The sequence below is a fragment of the Stegodyphus dumicola genome, chromosome 8 (assembly GCF_044657685.1).
Source record: "Stegodyphus dumicola isolate Sdum_Otavi_A_Nest chromosome 8, ASM4465768v1".
Classification (NCBI taxonomy): Eukaryota; Metazoa; Arthropoda; class Arachnida; order Araneae; family Eresidae; genus Stegodyphus; species Stegodyphus dumicola.
The window spans coordinates 164,796,199-164,818,734 of NC_140775.1; the positions used below are offsets into that span (position 1 = coordinate 164,796,199).

Below are 22,536 nucleotides of genomic sequence, written 5' to 3' on the forward strand. Positions count from 1 at the left end.
ACTTGTAAGATATACGGCTGAATGAAACTGTCAATAACATAAATTCACGAGATTAACTTACGAAACTTTATGTAAGAAGACGCAAAGGGAATTAAATATAGCCCTTCCTCTTTGTTTGTAATATTATTGATATGGGCAGTCTTCGTGGTAAAGAAATTTGATTTTAATTCTTTTGACTTTCATTTCATACATATTTATGTACATATATTACTTCTTATTCAAAAGGGTTTGTTTGTTGATCGAATCCAACGTTTCATATCCCAAGAACGCAATTTCTAGCTTGTGTTAGGCTGGAATCTGATTGTTAAGTCAGACTGCAAGATTTTACTATACACCTCGAAAAAATTTATTGGTTTTACTTTCCGGTTAATTCGTAGCTGCAATAAGCAGAAGCAGTTGCTAATTGACAGTGTATGATCTTTCATTTGTCTTTAGTGTTACAGAACAAGAAGTTCCTTCCAAAGAAAAGCATCTGGAATGGATAATTTTTCGAACAAAAGCGCTTTAGGCTTTCCAAACAAAGGAACAGTCTTATTAACAAATATAAAAAGTTCTTGATTTTTATTGTTGCTTTCCACTACTTTTTTCCCTTTATCCAGAAGCAGCAGAAATTATACAAACAATAAAATTGCACATGATTGAAAGTGCCCAACAAACCTTCAGTCTGCTTCTAACAAGGATAAAAGTTGTTGAAAAATAATTCCCTACAAAACGGAATTTTCATTTTTGAAAGAAAATAGCCAAATATTTACTCAATGTGGATTTTGAAGCAGATTCTCAACGGTACATGAAATTTCCTGGCTAATGGAAGCAATAATTGTATCTATAGAAACATTCAGTTGCTGTTACCTTTCTGAGTATAAAATGAACTCTTTCCTTCATAAGTTGTGTCATACTGGCCTCTTTTATAAATTAATAACTTACAGCTACAGCTATTAATGTGAAGGAAAATTTGTGACGAAAGTTCAGAAGGATTTTCAACCTTTTCTCTAAGAATTTTTATTCTTAAACTGTCTAAAGATTTCAAAGAACGCTTATGATACTGCTGTGTTAACAGAGTTAATGAGATGATTTAAAGCAATTAGCATTTCGCAAGATACTATAAATCAAGTCACTGGAAAATTTTACAGATTAAAAGCTAAAACTTTTATTACTAAATGAACTTTGACAGCATTTCACCATCAGAAGACAATGCATCTGTTGCTATGACGGGGCGAAATCTATCACTTTAGTTAAATGAATAATTCGGCGTAGACAGTCAGTTATTTTATAACACGACAATTCTTAGCTACAAATCTAATAGCTCTTCTAATGACGTTATAGAATCTTTGCTCAAATGCAAATCGAATGTTAGAGGAACTGTTTTAGAGTTGCTTCCTAAAGAAGGCGATTAAATACAGTTATTATGTCAACTTTTAAACCTGAAGGCGTGTACTTATTCTGTAATAATTAAGGATTTATGTGCGGAATGTGGGGGCAGGTCTAAGACAGCTGGATAAGGATAATTTTGCCAAGCTTATTGCATCCACTACTTTAAGTATGATACATGTTGTTCTCCAATTAAAAGTCAGCCTTGAGCAAGCTGAGAAACTATGACAAGATGATGAAGATCGCCTATTGAAACACCTGACCCTTAAAACCTGAAAAACGTTTTACAAAGTGCAAGCCAAATTTCAGATGAATAAAATCACCACTGAAAAACTAGATTCAGTTATTTGATATCCCAACTTAAACCCAAGTATGTTAAAAATATACGGGACATTATAATAGACGCTAAACCTAATAAATATTCTATGGCGAAAGACGGCCTTTTAAAGGAAGGAAAAATAAGCGAATTCAGCACCTGGTTACTGGATTGGAACTAGATTTTAAGTCAACTTATAAGGCATTTTTCCGCCTTCTTAGCATGCCTTCGTAGTGCAGTGGTCAGCACGCTGGGCGCGTATCCAGATTCCTAAACGAGAGCGTTGCTCATTTTTCATCTCTCGTGCTTCTAAAAATACCTAATATCTCTACAAACTTTAAAGAAAATGAAAAGTCTAGCTACAGATGATTTTCCGGAAAAGGGGTCAGAATCTTTATGGCTAGATAAATTGCCTGATTTATCTAGCCATAAAGATTCTGACCCTTTTTAAAGAAATATTGTTTTTGTAAGTGACGAAAATTTAGACAAATTGGTTACGGTGGTTGACAAAATTCGTCAGATGAAATCTGAAAAAGAAATTTATGCTGTTTCGCCAAGCATTAATATTAACGATGCTTTAGTTTCAAGAATAGTTGCCATAGAAAATTGATTCAATGCAAATAAATGATCTTTCTAGATCCAAACTCTGATATCACCATCGAAATATATATCTCAAAGTAATTTGGCGATCGTTGCCAGAGATGTGCTCGGCAGAAAACATCGGAAAACTCAGTAGCGCAACAGGATTAGCGGCTACCGCTGTTGCTGATATTAATGACAGCCGCATGTTTCGTTTATTTGTGAAGGAAAAAAACACAGGACTGCGAGTAGAGTAGTAGAGACAAAGTTATAAAATGCAGTTAAAGACTTAACTATTTTAACGGTTCTTTATTGAACTACAACTGCCATATTAATACCAAATCCTTTATTTTTCAACTCTAGAAGCAAAACTAAATCTTCTCTGTAAAAATAAATTGGATTCTAAAAGAAACTCAGCACGAAAACTGTTGACACAGAAAGATAATAGAATAATGTGCAAATTTAACATTTATTCGCCAAATTATATTAAAATATTTGTGAGTTTCTTTTAAAGTAATTATTTACATTGTATGCCGTTACACATTGGATAGCAGTCATTCATATAAAATAAAATTATCTTCTTCACAGCAGTCACGTAAAATTAGTGAAAAATTATACTATATGACAACCTGGAAACGTATTTATTAAACACATCATAAATATATAACAGATTAAGTCTCCATTGATGCTAACAGTGTAAATGTTTCATGTGAAGCAGCTCAGTTCTCACTCTGGAAACCCAAACGCAAGTTTACCTGTCACAAGTGAAGCCCATTTTATTGCATGATCCTCATGCAGTTCCTCCTTAGGAACTGCAGAAAAATTACATAGGAATCTGGCAGAATTTCTCCAAAAATTGTTCTCGTAAGTCATTTACAATGCATCGTGATCCATCAGAACCCAGTTTTCTTCAAAATCTAAATTTCTCCAATATTCACTACATCATATTCAAAGTGTGCTAAAATTTGTTAACCGTGGCAGGTATGATTCTTAAGTCTATAATGATATGCATTGTTATGATCATATGGATACGTATAAGCAACCGAAGGATAGATTTCAAAATATAGGGTAGTCGTGAAAGGTCAACATAATGATTATTATGCAGTACATTAACATAGCATTGAACAGAGTTGCCTGAGAAGTGTAAATAAGCACTAATACATGATTGTAATTAATTATTTCGATTTCGATATTCTTCATACTATGCTATTGGAGGAGAAAAGCAAAATTTTCATTTTTCATCTTTTTAAAACTTTTGAATGATCAAAGCTTCTCTAAAGAGCTGTATAATGATCTGAATTTTCAAATTTCAAACGAAATTAATCTACTTATGTATGCCATTCCATGTGACAACTGCTTTAAAGCTTTCATCGAGCCTGCATATAAAATTTGCTATCTGACACTAAGCAGAAAAAGAACAACTCAACATTTCTGTCCCTTGTAATATCAAGAAACAACTTGTTTTTGTTCTGCTGTTAGCGGTTCTATTTATTTAACAAAAGATTAGTTTGAAGATATCTTATAGTTTGTTTAGCATTTTTTATCAGTAAGTATATACCTCACCGCTAGTTTTATTTTATGCTTGAATTTCTGCTAATATGCAACTTCATATGTACTCAAAAGCGTCTGTACTGTATATTTGGGGTGTGTTGCTATTGTTAGATCATGCGATTGTTGCTCTGACGGATATCCGGTGATTTGTGCTGTTTATTTGTTCTGTAATAAGAACATTTTTCCCCGTTGAGATTCCTTGATCCTTTCCTGTAGACTTATGATTCTGTCTGTTATTAGTGTGTGAATTATTAAGTTGAAATCGAATCACTATCAGAGTTTGTAGTTTCAAGTTTTTACCTGAGTTAATGCGTGTTGCATATTTAGTATAAGTTATTGAACTAATAAACAGAGTTTGAAGCCTTACCACAGGGAAACGAATAGTGGGGGAAACAAAAGCGTTTCAGTTTTTATGTCTTAAATGGATGCTGTGTGATGTAAATAAAGCCATACCTTCTTATAATTTTGCTTAGCAGTATCAAAATTCTTTCAGGTAATTTTAATCATCTGAGAACAGTGTTTTCAACTTTTATTAGTATGTTACTATTATTGTGGTTTTTTACTAAGCAGTGTGTGTGCAATTATATGTGTTTATATGAGATGATGAAGTAATTTTTTTTTTTCTTTTTGACGATTTTTTTCTAAAAGCATCAAATTAGCATAAAGTTGTTATTTAAAATAATAAATACTTTATTTTATGCAGGATGTAGAAGTTACGTCATGCAGTGTTGCAAAGATTTGAAATTTAAAAGAGGTTCTAGTGTAGAATTGGGTGCCCCTTCGATTAGCAACAATTTTTTTTTCAAATTTCGGCGATGAAACCTCATTCTGGTTACCATGATAGTTTTAACTTTGTTTTAGCTTCCTGATTTTATTTAAATGAAATAGATTGATGTGTACATGGACAAATTTAAGCCAGTGCACAATGCCTAGTTTGTGCAATTCTAGGATGTTTTTTTAAGTGAAAACAGATTGATGTGTACATGGACACAGAGTTTGTGTAATTCTTTGACTTCTTATTTTGATTTTGTATAGCGGCCATCTTGAATTGTGCCTTCCTGGCACCGATCTTGCGTCAAAAAAGAATCGCCAGAAAACAAGAGGCACTCAATTGTAAACTTTTACTTTAAAAGATAATGTGAAAATTTTATAAGCTGTATGTACTTCATGTATATTGTGTAAGCTTCTTCTTTTTCTCAGAGTACAAATTATGGGCTGGTGTCGCCAAATTCGTAAAAAGTTGCTAAACCTGGCGACATCATTCTTTTTGTCAAAATTTTTCCATAAGATTTAGGACTGCTGTTTAGATTGTGTAACCCATGGAAGGTAGGAATCCTTCCTCCATAATGTAATTGACTTTTTGAAATTGTCATTTTACCTATTTCTTGTATATGTGTAACATGGCTGGTGTCCAAAGTATTAAACAGGTAGAACTTAGAAAGCCTGGAAATGCAATTGAAATTGATGAAAATTTGGCAAAAGGAAATATTGTGGAAAGTATATGGATAGTAAATGGGGATTTGGATATGCAAATCTATCATCAAAGGATCGCTTTACCTAACTCTAAAAAGCAATAAATCTGTTGTTGTGACTCATTTTCTTCTCTGATATCAGAGCAACCCCACGAAAATTTTGGTGGTGAGGAGGCAAGATTGCGCCTGTTGTTGACAAGAGCCTTAAGCACAAGTAACAGTATGATTTTGCTCAATTTCATCCCCAACTTTGAAGGAGAGCAAAACGGGTCTGAGGGTATCCCACAGCTCTTTCCCTACCACAACATCTCAAGAGTAGTTTCTGCTTGTCGCATATTTACAGTGCCTCTATGCCGCACAGACACTACATGTACAAACGTCCATGCCTTCTCCGAGTTTCGAAATGGGCTCTCAGTATGGCAGAGTTGCTAACCGCTCTCCCGGTTGGGTAGCAAAATATGTTTATCTGCTACAAGCAAGAGATAATGACTAAAAAAATGAAATTTAATTTTATTACTTTTCAGGGATTTGTTTTCTATCACTGAAATAATAAATAGATTTTTTTATTTAAATACAAATCACAATCAAAAACACTTTTTAGTGAATGTTTATGGTATTGTTCAGCACACCATTAAAATGTTTGCCATTTTGAATTTAATCTTCCTTTCTTCTCTTTACTTTGTCAAAAAATGTGATACAACTCTAATATACGCCCTAATTTCACCAAATGTGGCGATATGTGTTCTGCGCTGGTTTTTGGCGCGATTGCGTGTTCTATGGCAACCCTGTTGACGTTGAAAAATCTTTTGCTGGAGCTCGTTGGTTCGCCTCTGTGTCTGAGAAGTTGGGAGGGAAAGATAAAATGGTAGTTGTTGAATTGAAGTTCGGCAAAAGGAAATATGATTGTGGCTATCTTGTTGATGGGTAGTGGGTATTTGGAAGTGTGGAAAGAGGGTCTGGGAGGTTATTTTTAATGGCAGTGCATGATAGAAGTAGGGATTTGTGATTTTATTTATTTGTGAACCATAGTATAAATTTTCTGGATAGTGTGTCTGGCTGTCATGTAAATACGATAGTGATTACGTGGCGGCATGTTAAAGGCGGTATGAAATTTATATTTCTGCTATTCGAAAACGCATTAATTCATGGTAAGTGCATTTTATTTTATCCTTGTTCTTATTTTGTAGAATGTTATGTTCATTGGTTCTTTAGTATGAATTTCTGTCGTTATTGTTGTTTTTTTAAATTGTTTGAAATTTATTTTAGTTTATTTTGTTGTTTAGTGTCTAGACTGTACAATTCGTAGATGATTTTTAAAGTTGAAACAGAACGCTGTGTACATGGTATTATTTGAAATTTATTGTTGTTATGTTATTTTATTAAAGCGAGGAGTGCGTAGATCGTAGATTCCTTCCTTACCTAAATTGTGCAATTCGTAGAATTTTTTTTAAGTTTAAACAGGATGCTGTGTACGTGGTATTCTTTGAAATTTATTGTTGTTATGTTAATTTATTAAAGCGAGGTGTGCGTAGTTTGTAGATTCGTTCGTTGCCTACATTGTGCAATTCGTAGATGTTTTTTTAAGTTAAAACATGTCGCTGTGTACATGGATTCTTGTCAAATATTTTTGGTTAGAAACTTTACGTTTTTGCTATCTAAATTTTTTGTTTTTGTTTCGGATTTTTAGCTAAATTGTGTGTTCAAAACGTAGTTTTTGCATGTGCGAAAACCGCGTTTTTGGAGACATTTTAGGCTAAAAGTTCAAAATGTAGACAAAAAATTTAGATAGTAATATGGCAGCGTGAAGTTTCTCGCCAAAAATATTTGGCGAGAAATTTGGCGACTTGAGGGCGCATATCAGAGTAGACTTGAGGGTGCATATCAGAGTAGTTCCAAAAATGTTTACTTAGATATGAGCAAATATTTTATTTATTGTTATTTATTGCTCATTTAAGTGCTACTGTTTCTTACTTTCTTATCAAGATGTAGTAATTTTCTTTTTTTTACCTGCTGTTTTTAAATATTAACCAAACCCAAATCAAGTAATATGAGTTGAAATACAGTTTTTCAGTGAAAATGAGAAATGATTAAAAAATGAAGTTTTCGCTAATCTTTGGAATATGGTAACAGGTAGTTTGGCGACATTTTGGTAAGGCGATAAAGGTTACTAGGTAGGAATTTAGCAGTGTACATGTATAAAGTCGAGTGTGCGCAATGCCATTTTTGTGCAATTCTGGGATGTTTTTTTAAGTGAAAATAGGTCGACGTGTTCATGGATGATACCGTGTATGTGCAATTCTTAAAAACACGGCAAGCAGTGGGCGATTCTGTACTTTCTGCCAATTTTGCACCTAATCTTTGTCATGATTAAGCACTTTTGCTCCATAAAAGTTCTAGCATAAGCGTAATTCGGCTAGCAGATTGTTGGAAAAAAATGTTGAGTTTAAAAAAAAAAAAAAATAAACTAGCAGATTGCTTCAGCAGGGTTGGTCGCCAAATTTTCGCCAAAAAATTGCCAAGTTACCATAATCCGAAGATTAACCGAAGTTTTATTCTGCAAACATTTCATTCAAATTGTACTTTCTTAGTAAAATTTTATCCCACTTTTTTATTATATGAAATTTTTTTGGTTTAAAATAAAACATAGGAACGGATTATTATTATTATTATTTTAATACGTAAAATGTTCATATATTTGCTGTATTGCTGTATTTATTTTTTGTCTCCTTTTGTAAGAGTAAAAAATTATAATATGCAATTGCAGATTAGAAATTTCTTTTCCAGATGGAGTGTAGTATACCTCAGGCTTTCCAAAGTAAGTCTGCTACATCTGATGTGAAAAATCTGCAGCCTGGACAAAGTCCTCCCAAAGCCATGCTGCATGTCAATTTTGATTTGGATAATGAAGAAATCCATGAAAGAAAGAAAAAATATTTGACTGCCAAATATGGACAGCACCAAATGAGCTTAATAAAAAAGCGACTACGTGTGGAAATGTGGATGTATGACCAACTACAGGTTTTATATGACAGTTCAGTATGTATTTTTGTAAAAAATTTCCATGTAAAAGACTGGTTGATCTTTACAATATGGTAACTGGTAGTTTGGCGACATTTTGGAGGCGATAAAGGTTACTACCTGGGACTTTGGTAATAATGTGAGCAGTACTCAGTTCCGATTACGCATTATTTTGCGTGAGGGAAATGAGAGATCATGGGATATGTCATGTGATATTAATGGACGAATTACAGTTCTTTAATCGGAAAAGGGGGGAAATCGGGAAAAAATGTGGAAATTTTGTATTTAGCTTTATTCTGTGTTGTGTGAAACAGTGTTGTTTAATTTTTGGATCCCATGGCCCTAACTAAAGTGAATTCGAAATGGGTATTTAGGCATTGTGATAAAGAGAAGTTTGCTTTTTATTTAGTGGAGGAAAAATTCGCAGAAAAAATCTTTCAATAATTTTATTGAATGAATTAGAAAAGTGTATCCTCCACGTAATCAAGATTCTGAAGAAGATTAGGTAAGTTAGTATTTTTAATTATTATTTGAGGATATTATTTTTATGCATTGTTCTAAATGTAAGGTGGAAAGGAATTTGGTATTATATTATTGGGAAAATTGTTATTAGCAATGATTTAGTTTAAAGTAATTAGGATTGTAAGGTAATTTTATTTATTTAATGTATGTGCTCATTTATATTTTAAGTAGTGTTTTTGAATTTAATTATATTTTAGTTAAATGATAAGTATTTTGTGAATTTTATGTTTGTAGGAATTTGGTATACGTTTTAGTTGAAGTAAACGTGCATGGAAATAATTTAAATATCTGACACTAAGTATTTGTAATGGTTGCGGTATGAATTCGTTAGTGACGTTTATAATATAATAGATGATTTAGAGGTAAAAGTTTTTGGATATTTTATTTATTTTATATGTGGAAATGTTCATATTTGGAAAGGGTAAATACTTTTTCGCGATCAGGTAATTTCATATATGTTCTTTTTACCGGGTTTAAAGATTAAGAAAATTGTCATGTATTTTCGTGAAATTTTTCGAATTTATGAGAAAAAAGCAGTGTACATGGATATAGTGAAGAGTGTGCGCAATGCCATTTTTGTGCAATTCTGGGATGTTATTTTAAGTAAAAATAAGTCGACGTGTACATGGTTTAGTGATATTTTAATTAAATGATAGTTATTTTGTGAATTTTATGTTTGTAGGAATTTGGTATACGTTTAAGTTGAAATAAATGTGCATGGAAATAATTTAAATATTCGATACTAAGTATTTGTAATGCTTGCGGTATGAATTCGTTGGTGACGTGTATAATGTAATAGATGATTTAGAGGTAAAAGTTTTTGGATATTTTATTTATTTTATATGTGGAAATGTTCATAATTGTAAAGGGTAAATGCTTTTTCGCGATCAGGTAATTTCATGTATGTTCTTTTTACCGGGTTTAAAGATTGAGAAAATTGTCATGTATTTTCGTGAAATTTTTCTAATTTATGAGAAAAAAGCAGTGTACATGGATATAGTGAAGAGTGTGCGCAATGCCATTTTTGTGCAATTCTGGGATGTTTTTTTAAGTAAAAATAAGTCGGCGTGTACATGGTTTATGTGTATGTGTTATTTTGAAAAACGCGTAAGGAGTATGGTATTGTGCACTTTTTCCCAATTTTGCAGTGAATATTTGTCATGATTAAGCAGTTTTGTTTGATAAAATTTCTAGCATAAGTGTAATTCGGCTAGTAGATTGTTGGAAGAAGTGTTCAGTAGATAAGAAGAAAAGAAACATGTCTTTACTTCGTGAAGACAAAATGGCGGCGGGGAAAAAAAATAGAGGGTTGCTGTAGGAGAGTTGGTTGCCAAATTTACGCCAAAAAATCGCCAAGTTACCATAATGTAAAGATCAACCAAAAGACTTTTTTAGAATTAGTATTGTTTAAGATCAAAATATTTCATATGGCCATTATTTGTATTTATGCTTTATAAATTATTTTATCAGCTGTATTTATAAATTATTTATATTTATGCTTTATAAATTATTTCATTGGATATATTTATAAATGTTTTACATATATATTTTTACCTTTTTATATTTGCTTTGTAACCCATAAATTGCAAGATGAAATTTTTGCTAACTTTTTAGTAAATTTAAATTTACTTAATAGTGATTTATGTAGAAAGATTATATGTAAAGCATCAAAATTGATTGTAGAACTAAAATAATATATAGTGTTTATGTATTATTACATTGGCCAAAAAGCTGGTTATGGTCAAACCGAGTGAGTTTGTGAAGACCCTTTAAAGGCTACACTAATGTTCTTGTAGATCTGAAGGAACTATCTTCACTTTATTTAATTAATAATCAGTATTCTGCCTGCTTCATTTATGCATGTCATAAAAAAGTTTTGGCCAATTTCTGTTATTTTGTCTTTTGATATAACCTGAAGATCCATTTAGAATGCTGTGAATACAAATTTTCACGTGTAATTTTTCCAGTCTATTACTGCATTGTTGATCATATCCAGCTGTTCTCTTTCCTGTTTAAGAGGTACAGTCAAAAGTCTTTAATCCAGACTCGATTTTTCCAGATTATAGATCATCAGTTTAAATCTGGTAAGATGGCATGCAGAAATTACAAAATTAAAAATATGAAACCATAATTTATAAAATAATGAGGAATTATGATCTAAAGGGTATCAAAATTTACAAAAAAAGAAGCTTAATATTTATTTGTTTACTTTATTAAACATTTCTTTCAACGCGCGCATGCGTAAAGCATACCTTATGCATAGCCGAAATTAGAAAATTGCAACCAGAAAACTATTTGATTTGTATTCGTGATATTTATAATGACGAGGAATTTGATTTAAGTCATATCAAAGACGAAGTACATCGAGATTAAATACTACATTTAGTTAGTAATTATAAGCCGAATAAAATAAAAACATCTGCCCTGAAGATAAGGATAGTGCTGACAGATCAACATCCAGTTCATTGCGTGCCACGACATCCCCCCCCCCCCGCGCAGAGCAGCGTGAAATTGATAAACAGATTTGGGAACGGTTAGATAAACAAAGGATATGCCTTTATCCATTTTTTGTAGCAATTCGTTTTTTGTTTGATGAACATCGAAACATACTTCCGTTTTCTAGATCCTTTGGGAGCTCCAGCATCGGAGATTCTATTTGACATAATCAAGCTTACTTTTATAAAATTGCTCTTACAGTCTGCAAAAAATAATAAGCCGGATCCAATTCGAAGATTAAGGAACAACGCAATCATCAACATTAACTGAAATAGATAATTAGATAATTTTAGCTTATACCGTCCGTTATACATTAAACGTGCACGCGAAAACGTATTCTGTGCTTGCGCAGACGTATATGCGCAGTCGTAAAGGTCTTGCGTGCACGCGTACCTATGCGCATGCGCAGAAATGCCTATGCGCAGAAATGCCTATGCACAGAAATGCCTATGCGCATGCGCAGAAAGATTTCAGCTTTGAGGTCCGGATTATAGATCATTCCGGATTATGGGTGTCCGAATTAACGACTTTTGACTGTACTAATTATACTGAACAGCTAAATCAACTGGAGTGCAGTTACAATGCTGCATTGCCATTGTTTATCTACTTTCAAATAAAGTACCATATTGTGTCCATCAGTACACACTTCTTTTGATGATAGAATCCCATAACTTTGAAAATAATCCATGGAGTTCAGTTTTCATTAAATAATCAATTATAATTAAATTCCCTTTTTTTTCCCAAAATGCAAGAAAAAATACAGTAACATTTAATTTATATTCTTGTTCATAAAAACAAAAGCTGACTTCACCAGGGTTACATCAGACAAAAGGGCAGCTATTATGAGCATGATAATTTTGTCATGCTTATCCACAATTTTTGCTAAACTGTAGTACTTGGAGACATTTTCACTGTCGACAAGGTAGTACCTAAGTACTGAACAATTTTGTATGAAGGGGAAAATTGTTTACATATATAGTTTTATCAAAGGATATCTCAGTGCTAGAATAATTATCTTCTCCCCCACAAAAAAAGAACTAATTTTCAAATGGCTGAAAACTTGTTAGTGTATCATTCACTGGTATGGACCTGCCATTTAGCCATCTCATCACTGAGAATATTTTCCAGGGTTCATCACAGGGGGCAATCAGTTTTAAATTCATGGGAAAAAAAGAAGCCCCATCTCTCGATTCAACTTCCCTCAATCTATGCTTGTTGCTAGTTCTACCTATTACATAACTTTCGGATAGTAGCGTACTTCAAGACATTTCATGATCCATGGCCCATACTTTTGTGAACAATTATTTTGTGACCATACATTAGGTTAAAGTTATTTACTAACTTTTCAGTTAATTTAAATATACTTAATGGAGATTTATTGTAAAAAGAAAACTTTTGTATTTTTGTTGTCTTCTTATTTTTCAAGAAAATTTATCCTGTATGTATTTTAAATTTAATTTAGGAAGAGTCTGGTAATTATGAAGTGGAAATAGACTTAGATGAACTTTTAGACATAGAAGCTGAACCTGCGAGACGGGAATGGTTAAGGGTAAGTATGTGGTTATTTAAATGAATTTTATCACTCTGCAATGATTAAAAGTAATTTAATGAATACTGAAAACCAATCACATACATTTTTACTTTAAATTATATTTTACCATCTTTAAATTAGCATTTGTAATAATAGTTTTTTTTTGGGGGGGGGGACTGCTTTCTGAAACAGGTTTTGCATAATTTTTTAAAAAAGTAATGCCTTTAATAAGAAATAATACAGTTTCATTATTTTTTTAAGTCTTCATATTAGGTTTTTATTTTTATATATCAAGAATGTATAATAAGTGTTTTAAAGTTTTTGTACAGTGTTGAGCCATTAAAATTGAAATACATCACTCTGGTTGGTATGGTAGTTAGCAGAGCCGATCTCCATATTGTTGAATTCAGATATGAATTCATTTGTTATGAAGGTTATTACAGTCAAAAGTCTTTAATCTGGATGACTTCGGCGATTCCGAATTGTCAGTTTTTCCAGATTATAGATCATCAGTTTAAATCTGGTTAGATGGCATGTAGAAATTATAAAATTGAAAATATGAAACTGTAGTTTATGAAATAAAGAGCAATTGTGATCTAAAGGGTATCAAAAAAAGTTTAATATTTATTTGTTTACTTTATTAAACATTTCTTTCAATGTGCGCATAGTCGAAATTAGAAAATTGCAACCAGAAAACTATTTGATGTGTATTCGTGATATTTATAATGACGAGGTATTTGATTTAAATCATATCAAAGACGGAGTACATCGAGATGAAATACTACATTTAGTGAAGAATTATAAGCCAAATAAAATAAAAACATCTGCCCTGAAGATAAGGATAGTGCTGACAGATCAACTTCTGTTCGTTGTGCGCCGGGACGTCTCCCCCCTTCTGCAGAGCAGTGTGAAATTGATAAAGAGATTTCGGAATGGTTAGAGAAACAAAGGATATGCCTTTTTCCATTTTTTGCAGCAGTTCCGCTTTTTGTTTGATGGACATCGAAACATGCTTTCGCTTTGTAGATCCTTTGGCAGCTCCAGAATCGGAAATTCTTTTTGACATAATCGAAAGTTCAAGCTCACTTTTATTAAATTGCTTTAACAGTCTGCAAAAAATAGTAAGCCGGATCCAATTAGAAGATTAAAGAACAACGCAATCTGCAACATTAACTGAAATAGATAATTTTAGCGTAGCTTATGCCCTCCGTTATACATTAAAGGTGTTATGCGTTTACGCATGCACAGAAAGTTTGTAGCTTTGAGGGCCGTATTATAAATCATTCCGGATTATGGACGTCCGGATTAAAGACTTTTGACTGTATTGCTTTCTGTTTGCTGTCATTACCTTTTCTTGGTTTCTTTTACTATGTGTTGTATAAAGTTCATTGAGCTGAAGGTCTCCTTGAAAAGATTGGTAGTAGGGGAAAAAGGTTATGAGATCTTTGGTATTGTTCTATTTGGTATTCTTGGTTAAAACAGTTGGAGCTGGGCAGAACTTTAGTTTTACTTGTAAGGTGCCTGAGACCTTGGCTAATAAGATGCTTCTCTCTTGTTTTTGGACATGATGAACTTGTGTACCTGATTTGATTTAGATCAGGAGGCTAAGAAACATTAAGAAAAACAACGGCAGAATCATGAAGGAAGGATATGACACACATGAAATTTGCATAACATATTCAGCACAAATATGATATTATGATTAGCAATGCATATCTAGGCACAGTTATGCTGCATGAAAGCTGTGTGAAAGAGAGCAGAGAGCTGGTTTCTTATATAGGAATCATATTTACTGATTCTTTGTACATGTCAAAAAGAACATAGAATTTAAACCAGCATCTCTTCAAATTGACTTTGGAAGAATTGTGGTTATTGAGACTGTAGATCATGTTTTTTGCAAAATATCTGCTTTCACTGATTAAAAATCGGCTAATCTTTGGAATACGGTAACAGGTAGTTTGGCGACATTTTGGTAAGGCGATAAAGGTTTCTAGCTAAGACTTCAGCAGTGTACATGGATAAAGTCAAGAGTGTGCGCAATGCCATTTTTGTGTAATTCTGGGATGTTTTTTTAAGTGAAAATAGGTTGACGTGTACATGGATACCGTGTATGTGCAATTCTTAAAAACGAGACAAGCAGTTTGTGATTCTGCACTTTCTCCCAATTTCGCACCTAATCTTTGTCATGATTAAGCACTTTTGTTCCATAAAAGTTTTAGCATAAGCGTAATTCGGCTAGCAGATTGTTGGAAAAAAATGTTGAGTTAAAAAAAAAAAAAAAAAAAAAAAAAAACACACCTTTACTTCATGAAAACAAAATGGCGTCCAAACAAAAACTAGCAGGTTGCTACAGCAGGGTTGGTCGCTAAATTTTCACCAAAAAATCGCCAAGTTACCATAATCCAAACATTAACCGAAAAATCTGACATTATCATACAAATATAAAATTTATGAATCCAGAAAGGATGGATGGAATGACATGCTGGATCACAGACCTACATCATGCATCCTAGCCCACAAATTAAGGTGTTTTGCATAGGAATATGTATCTGCATGTATGGTGTAACATTACAGATTGGTATGATAGTGCTTAACTTTAACTGTATAGCCGAGTGGCTTCAGTTGTGCATTGCATATGGATTCATGACTGTCATGATGATATCTTTTCAGGTGGCTCTTCTTTTTGTATGTATCATCATATCATGTCCATATTTAACAGCATTATCAGGATTGAGTACTGCAGTCTTACATTATGGATCATCATACCAGATCAGACCTGGAGTTATTGCTAAGACTGCCATTGGCCATTGGTTCTTGTGTGCTTTGCAGTGATCAGTCAATATTACAAACTTTTTATATTTAAAAATATCAGTATTTCATCAAATAAGTTTTAATAATTTTACAAATAAATTCAAAGTAAAAGTTGAGGTACAGTTATTAGCAAAAGCACAAAAAATTTTGAAGTATTTTGTCTGTTATCTTCTGAGTTATATGGATTTGAATATCTTAAAACAAATTATTTTGAGGTATTTTATCTGTTATCTTCTGAGTTATATGAATTTTAATATTTTAAAACAAAAAATATGGAATTGGAGAAAAGACCAATGGCATTTGTCATATGAATAGACAGAATTTAAAAATTCTGTCAGTTTTCCATGCAAGTCTATATAACTCATAATTTTTGTCTATTCCATTGATCATCGTTGCCAAACTGTGTGATTTAACACTAAAAATGATGAGTGTGACATCACAACTCGTCTTATCTTTGACTTGGTTTTATGTAAAGTGAATTAGTTCCTGGTAGGCTGTTTTAATTCTTTAGAATAATTTCAAAACTGCAAGATCATGACATCCAGAGAAATGTGTCTTTAATGGGCACAACAAGCGATCACATTAGAAAATTGATAAACTTTGTAACAGGAAAAGGTAAAAAATTATAACAAGGGATTTAATTTTTTTTATCTGTAGCTTGTATCTGTAATTATCTAATTAAATTAAGAGCAGTCTCTTCCTTCAGGCTTCTATCAGAATGATTTTCCTCATCTTTCATGGATGACGGGTTTCATAATCGAATAAATGCATCAGCTTTTACGTCTGAAGTGCAACTTTTTTTTGAAGGGGGGGGGAGAAATATTGCACAGTATAAATGTAGGTTTATGATATTCATGTTAATAACAGATAAGATGAACCAAAAGTTTTCTGGGTGATCAAGCTTCTACTTTACTGATCAAAGAAAAATTAAATGCCTTTATACTTTTCAACAAAGCATATTGAATAATTATGCAAAAGCAAAATCAGTAAAAAGTATTTGTTGTGAATTTTGTATGAAAAAGAGTACAGTAAATTATTGTTGATAAATCCATCTAAGAGTTATCACAAATTGAATCAGGCAGGACACTTTCAGCACGCTATATGCTAAGAATGAGTTGATGAACAATGCTGTGATTTCATGTAGAATGTCGAAGGAGTATTCCGGGTCAGATTTTTGAAAGAAAAGGTGCTTGTGCTGCATGCAGAAGCTGTACTATGTTCAGAAAGCAAAAGTAGAAAACAAAGTTAGCATTGCTGCAGCAAAATGCACACCCTGTACTCGGCAATGCTGTATGTTGAGCAACAAAAAGAATTGACTACAGATAATAAAATTTTATTTTGTTTTGTTGATGGGTGAAGAGTTTTCCATTATTATCTTTAAAGGGCATCTATTGTATTGTGAAGATAATTATTGATTTCTTCTAAAATATATTATTTTTCTTTTTTTTTTTTTTTGAGTGTATATTATTTTTAAAGATTTGGTCTGCGATTGCTTAGTTAAAAATGCAGTAGTATGCTAGATATAATTGTTAGTGACTTTTTTTCTGCTTATCTTGAAAATTGATGTTTACAGTATTTCATACAATTCAGTTTGAGAGATTATTTTGTTTTATGGCCAAGATACAGTTTCGTGGTCTCTAGTTGAGAAGGCACTTAACTGTGTTGAGTAATTTGTATTATTTCTTAAATGCGTCAGGTAGGCAAGAAAGTAGTTTCGATTTTTAGTATGAAATAAAACTCAATTTTTAATGTGTGTATATATATATATATATATATATATATAAACTTCTATCAATCAGATATCTTCTGTTCAGTTTAATGACCTTTTGCCTGATTTCTGGCAGCTTTATGATTCTGCACTCATAAAACTTCTGGTTTTCGTCAGAAAAGAAAAAAAAAAAAACTCGACCAAGTGCGATTTGAGGTCATCGTTATTACTCAAATTTTTACCATTTAAGAAGTTTTCTAAACTTTTAAATAAATGATAATCCAATAATGCGACATTGAGGCTATATGAATCGGGGCATTACTTCTTAACCAAACTCCAGATATTTTGTACATGCTGCTAAAGATGTGCGAGACCTTGCATTGTCATGGTGGGATATTATTCCTTTGCAATTTGCCAATTCTGGCCTTTTCTCTTTGATTGCTTCCTTCAATTTCATAAGCTGTTGGCAGTAAACATTAGAGTTGGTTGTTTGGAAGCAGCTCAAAATGCACAATATCTTTGGAATCCCACCAAATGGACAACATGATCTTTTTCAATGAATGCTAATTGTATGTGGTCCATTGTTTTCACTAGTGATAATCCATTTAAAAGAAGGTTCGATTGCATTTCTTGAAATTAATATTCAAATATTGATTTATTATGTTAAGTGAACTTCTTTCATTTCATGCAGAACCCAAACATTGATCTTTTTAATGAGCCCAAGACATGCTGTGTGATTTCCAATTGTTGTATGTGATAAATTTAACATTTTTGCAATCTCTCACTCAGTTATATGATGATTCCATTCAGTTATGGATTTAATTTTGTCATCATCAACTTCAGAAGGTCAGCTAGAACACTGGCCATCTTCAAGTGAAAAATTACTATAACGAAAAATTTTAAACCAATTCTGATATATGCATTCTTTTAATCATTCAACACCATGAACTGAGCCTCAGCTGCTATAAAGAGAAGAATCTTTATGAAAATAAGAAAAGTAAAATACACCGAAAATGTTATTTTTATATTCAGTGTTAAAATGACCTTAAACTAACAGTTGTGAACAATAATGCATAGAATTTGTTTCGGTACTTACGTATTATCGCAACCAGGTTGACGCTATTTGTAAGTTTGAGTAAAAAAGTGTGAATAGAAAGAAAATGTGCATTTATTAATTACAGATAATTTTTAATACAGTTTTTTATATTATTTTGTTTTAAAATATAAAATAGCAATTAAACCCTTCCGGATTCGAATTTGAATAAGTTGCAGAATTATTTTTTCGGTGGAAATCTTTTGGCTATTGCTTTTAGCACTGATTGAAAACCGTATTCGCGATAACCATGTACACGTCGACTTATTTTTACTTAAAAAAATTATCCCAGAATTGCACAAAAATGGCATTGCGCACACTCTTGACTTTATCCATGTACACTGCTATTTTCTCATAAATTACAAAAATTTGCACGAAAATGCAGGAAAATTTTGTGAATCTCCACATGCTCTTTTTACAAAACTACATATAACACGTAGGGTTGCCGTAAGTAGGGTCGCCAAATTTCGCAATTTATGCGAATTTTGGCCTGGTTGCGTTAATACGTAAGTACCTTTGTTTCTATAGCAACCTAAAAGTGTCACCTGCAAAATCTCGAAAGAAAAAAAAAAAAAAATGTATATGATTGGCAGAAAAACAGCAAAATGCTATGCTATCTTTAGTGCAAACTGAAATTACTTTTTTGCCAACCCATTATTTAAAAAACATTTTGTGATGAAGGTGTATTTTTTAAGAAAAGTTTTGCTAGAGTAGTTAATTATTTTTACTTGTTGTATATTGCAAATTATGGCTATCATCATTAAAAATCTTTGTTAGATTATTTTATTATGGCTGTGCTCTCAAGAGCTCTTTAAATTTTCTAATTAAAACTGGCTCAGATTTATATTATATATATAGAGAGAAAATTATGTAACTCGTTGTTAAATTATGCTGGAATAGCTATTTTATATGGAGATAAGATGATTTTATACGAGATTTATATGCAGAATATGGTGTTAGAAATTTTAAATGGCAGTGATGCAAACATAGAAACACAGAAAGAAAATATCAATTAGATATATTATAAATCATTCAAATTTGATGTATTATAAGTTAGGTAAAGGTAGATTGGAAAAAGAAATAAATTATTAAGAAGTATTTGCTGTGAAACTTTAGTTCATGAATTTGATTTGTTCTTGAAAGTTATTGATCAAATAAAGTACTATTTGCAAACCGAAACAATTTTCCCCTTAAGCATGAATGTGAAATGGATTAATTTATTCCTGGACCACAGACAATTGCTTATTTAAACTTTATAATAGTAGTTTTTGTACAAGCTCATCATTTAAAATGAATGGAAACCAGTAAATATAAAACAAAAGGTAAACAGATGAAATTGAGAATAATTATCTGTATTTTTACAAGGGAGAGTGGAGCAGTTACAGAGGGTGTTTACACATTTTTAGAAAGATTTTAGAGCCATTTAATTGCTTAAAATGTAAAGGGTATATTTTAAATATCTGATCTGATAGCCTTTTTTTTCCAGAGTCTTAAGTCTGCATTGTGATTTCCATGATAAAAGAGCTTTTCATAAAATTTCCAAGGGTATTGATTTCTATTCCTCTTCTACTTTTTCCCTGAGTCCATCAATAGTGATGGATTTGTACTTAGAAGGAGTTCTTTTCCAGAAACCAAAGGCACAATAGTCCATAGGTGAAATGTTGGAACTTAGCAGGAACGCACTGAAAAGGTATACAGTACAAAGTCCGTATTCCGAACGTCCATTATCCGGACCTCAAAGCCACAAACTTACGCATGTGCCTGATGTGTTTATGCATGCGTGTAAAGCCAGTAAAGTGTTTACCCATGTGCGCTTCCGATAGTGAAGAAAGTAACAGAGAATGTTATTGAAAACGAAAAAATTTCAATTGACAAGTTAGTCAGTATTCTCAACACAGCAATTACAGGACTTAACAGTGGAACTTTGTAACTGAACAAGAAATGATGTCTGTTTATAGAATTAAAGAGAACGTATTAGCACAAAAAACGAAGCAACTTAAACAGCTTACATTGATAGAAATGTTTATTAAAGTAAACAAATAAATATTAAGCTCTTTTTTTGTAAACTTTGATACCCTTTAGATCATAATTGCTCTTTATTTCATAAATTACGGTTTCATTTTTTTAATTGTATAATTTTAATTTCTGCATGCCATCTTGCCAGATTTAAATTGATGATCTATAATCCAGAAAAACCCCTTATTATTATTTATATCCTTATCGTTACTTCTAACTAATTAATCAAGGTAAAACAAAACTGCTTACCTTGTTCCAATGGGTTCTGCCAGGGCCATAGGGTGAAATTCCTCTCTTCTGTGCATCTATATCTGCAAAATCTTGAAGGGGATAATCCATAAATGATAAATACTTTCTGTACCAAACATATTTAATGAAGACGCAAACGGGTTACAGAATATTTACATAATGAAAAAGGTTTTAATTTTCGCATGACGCAGCATGGGACTTCTCTGTTCCGAGTTCTCGTGCTCTTTAAGCGAGAGTTCATAGTTCGAGATGACGTCACTCAGCCATCGGATCTCAGCAAGAGTTGAGTTGCAACACCCCTAATCCCGAATCGCCAAAGTCCCGATGAATCCAGATTACGGACTTTGTACTGTATATGCAATACCTATATCAGTTTTAATTTTTTCAAGGAATGCAGTTGTATTTTTCGAAGTATGACATATTTCTTTGTCTTGATGAAATTTCACTCTTTGAAAGTCCTTTGGAATAAAGAAATGAAATATCTTCTGTAAATATCGAATGTGAAACCTTCTCTTGACGGTACATTGAGTTGATTTAAAATTTTTTCTGATTCTTCTTATTTTTAATTTCCCATTGTTAAAAGGATCCTGTAACACTTATAATCCATTACTTTCTTTGTGTTGATGGTACCAAATTTGTACATTTTTTCACTTTTTTTTCAATAAAAACGGACATTTTTTGCTGTAGTTGTTATTGAAGTCATTTAGGTAAATTCATGATTCATCAGGAATTAGAATGTATTTCTGTTTGTCTCCTGCTAAATAGTTTTCATACAGGGTTTTACAAATTAGTCTATTTCAAGCTACATGGCGCAGCAAAAGCTGATGAACATAATGTTTTTTTAACTTTTTCAAGTTGTAAATCTTGATTATTATTTTATTTATTGATGCTACAGGTGCATTTAAAGACTTTGCAATTGATTTCTATATCGGCGGATTTTTGATTTTTACTAATGATTTAACTTTAGAAACATTGGAAAGAGTATGCATCTTTTTGAGGTGTTTGTTTGGAGTCTTTCAATGTAGAAGTAATGGCCAACAATTTTTTCCTATCAGATTAACAATGTTGCTTATTTTGTACCTAGAAATTGTGATACCATCCTTTTCACAATGCTTTCCAATTATGGAATAGGAATATTTCTCTTTGGAAAGTGCAAAAACATTTTCTTCAATTCACAGCTTGTTTACACGCGACATTTTGAAAGAAGACTAAAAGTGGCAGACAATATTTCTTATTTCTGCTGTTGCTAGAAATTTTTTATTTCAAACCATTTGCTTTTTAAAACTTTATCAAAATCATTCTAAAAGTGTGTAAATATCCTCTGTCAGTAAACAATGTACTCTTCTTAGTTGAAAGAGATGAAATGTGTGATGTAATAGCAATACTTGACAAGTTATGTGGATGTCAATTGCTGGTAATGTAATGCAATGTAACGATAATGTTTGAAGAAAGGAAAAATTCAATTATAAATATATCTAAATATTAAATCCTTCTGCAACCATTTAGGTATCAAGTATGGGGTAATTTGTCCTATACGAGTGATGGCTATATGAGCATATATATTCAGCTACTTGGCCAGATGAAGCAGTCTGCTGAATGCTGCTTTAACATTTAAATTTTCATTTGTCTGAGGATTTTTAAATACTTATGTCCTGATATAACATGTATAATAACTTATTGCACATTATAAATTAAATACGGTGATTTTTTAATTATTGTATTTTATAAAAAGTTACTTTTTTTTCATATTTACAATGAAGAATAAGCTAGTTGGTGTTAAACAGTCTGAAGAAGCAGTTGAGGTAC

General features: G+C 32.1%; 1 protein-coding gene across 2 annotated transcripts in view; it reads left to right on the forward strand.

Annotated features, from left to right (window-relative positions):
* The first annotated feature begins 3,701 nt into the window (after window positions 1–3,701).
* Window positions 3,702–22,536, forward strand: part of LOC118185559 (protein phosphatase 1 regulatory subunit 14B-like) — a 35,164-nt gene continuing 16,329 nt past the window's right edge. The window contains exons 1-4 of one of the 2 annotated variants that reach the window (XM_035355434.2): window positions 3,702–3,809; window positions 8,071–8,322; window positions 12,785–12,871; window positions 22,491–22,532. In XM_035355434.2, the coding sequence (XP_035211325.1) occupies window positions 8,071–8,322; window positions 12,785–12,871; window positions 22,491–22,532 (381 nt within the window). In that variant the 5' untranslated portion in view covers window positions 3,702–3,809. Of the gene's footprint in view, window positions 3,810–3,842; window positions 6,435–8,070; window positions 8,323–12,784; window positions 12,872–22,490; window positions 22,533–22,536 lie in introns of those variants that run through there. The other variant, XM_035355433.2, reaches the window with a different exon arrangement.